Source organism: Chiloscyllium plagiosum, unplaced genomic scaffold, assembly GCF_004010195.1.
Source record: "Chiloscyllium plagiosum isolate BGI_BamShark_2017 unplaced genomic scaffold, ASM401019v2 scaf_15745, whole genome shotgun sequence".
Taxonomy (NCBI): domain Eukaryota; kingdom Metazoa; phylum Chordata; class Chondrichthyes; order Orectolobiformes; family Hemiscylliidae; genus Chiloscyllium; species Chiloscyllium plagiosum.
This window is the reverse complement of record NW_025197408.1, coordinates 3,476-5,118: the sequence shown is the minus strand read 5'-3', so window position 1 is coordinate 5,118 and position 1,643 is coordinate 3,476. Positions and strand designations below refer to the sequence as shown.

Here is a 1,643-nt window from a genome sequence, read left to right as displayed (position 1 = left end):
TGTCATCTGCAAACTTACTATCTATACCTCTTACACTCGCATCCAAATCATTTATGTAAATGACAAAAAGTAGAGGGCCCAGCACCGATCCTTGTGGCTCCTCGGATGCTGCCTGACCTGCTGTGCATTTCCAGCTTGATTAGAAGGGCTGAAGGGCCTAATCCTATATTCTATGTTTTCATGTCATATCTTTGCTTTATTTTCCAGGTCAGGGAATCCTCGTTGACAGTAAAGCCATAAACAACGCAAAAAATGCTTTCGAGCTGAACATGAATGATTTTTCTGCAGCTTATATCTTTGAACAGAGTAAAACATCTGATCAGATAGCCATAGAAAACATCAAATTGGAGACCAGTCAGAATGGAGACTTTCAAAAGGCCTGGGAGAAAGCAAATGGAGCCATGAACTGTGGTATACCCAATGGGCTTCAGAGAGAGCACATGGTTGCTGTTTATACCTATACAACACCATGGGGCTTTTCTAGAAAATTCAATGCCGCCGTGCAAAAGTATGGAGTTAGTGACACCGTCTACGCAAAAAACTTCAAATTCAAAGCCTATCATTATCTTCTGACGGTCGCTTTGGAGAAGTTACCAAAGGCCGGCTCGAAAACATCTTACAGAGGAATCAACAACATGGCTTACGGCCAGAAAGGATCTGAAATGCGGTTTGGATTCTTCGCCTCTTCCTCGCTGAACGAAAAGGTCGCCTTCGATTTCATCGATAAAAGCTCGGCAGCAAACACGCTTTTCGAAATTCACCACATCGACGGTACCCTGATTCAGGACTGCTCTTACAACAGGACGCAACAGGAGGTTCTCATCCCTCCTTACAGGGTGTTTACAATAGGAGCATCTCAGCCCTTCTCCTCCGGCCGCAGGATTTCTCTCACCACCATGGCGAAGAGGAAGGGAATCCATGTTCAACTAGAGACTGATGAGAGTGGTAAGCTCATCGTGCGACGCAGTGGTAGTGCGACAGTAACGGCCTCAAGTGGATTGCTCCTGGTCACAGCCCTGGTACTCATGTCGGGGTAACGCATCGCGAAATTCCTCACTGCCATTCCCGGCCTGCTTTCCCATCTCAGGATACTCTATGCCTCAGTTCCTGGGATTGCTCGGTTGTAACGTGCCCTTAAAGACTAACGCGAGACCGCCCAAATGGATCAGGATTACTTGAGATTCGATTCCCCTACAGTGTGGAAACAGGCCCTTCGGCCTAACCAGTCCACACCGACCCCCCCCCCCCCCCCTGAAGATTAACCCACCCAGTCCCATCTCCCTCTGATTAATTAACCTATCACTATGGGCAATTTAAATGGCTAATCCAGCGTAATGTGCACATCTTTGGACTGTGGGAGGAAACCCACGCAGACACAGGGAGAATGTGCAACTCCACACACAGACGGTTTAGATTAGATTAGATTACTTTACAGTGTGGAAACAGGCCATTCGGCCCAACAAGTCCACACCGACCCGTCGAAGCGCAACTCACCCATACCCCTACATTTACCCCTTCACCTAACGCTACAGGCAATTTAGCATGGCCAATTCACCTTACCTGCACATCTTTGGACTGTGGGAGGAAACCGGAGCACCCGGAGGAAACCCACGCAGACACGGGGAGAATGTGCAAACTCCACA

General features: G+C 48.1%; 1 protein-coding gene across 1 annotated transcript; it reads left to right on the top strand.

Moving 5' to 3' along the window:
- Window positions 1-207: 207 nt before the first annotated feature.
- Window positions 208-1,262, top strand: LOC122545933 (GPI-linked NAD(P)(+)--arginine ADP-ribosyltransferase 1-like; the record flags this gene model as incomplete). The annotated part of the gene is made up of 1 exon (XM_043684799.1): window positions 208-1,262. A coding segment is annotated over one exon (830 nt), but the record flags the coding sequence as incomplete, so codon positions are not given.
- Between the last annotated feature and the right edge of the window lie 381 nt (window positions 1,263-1,643).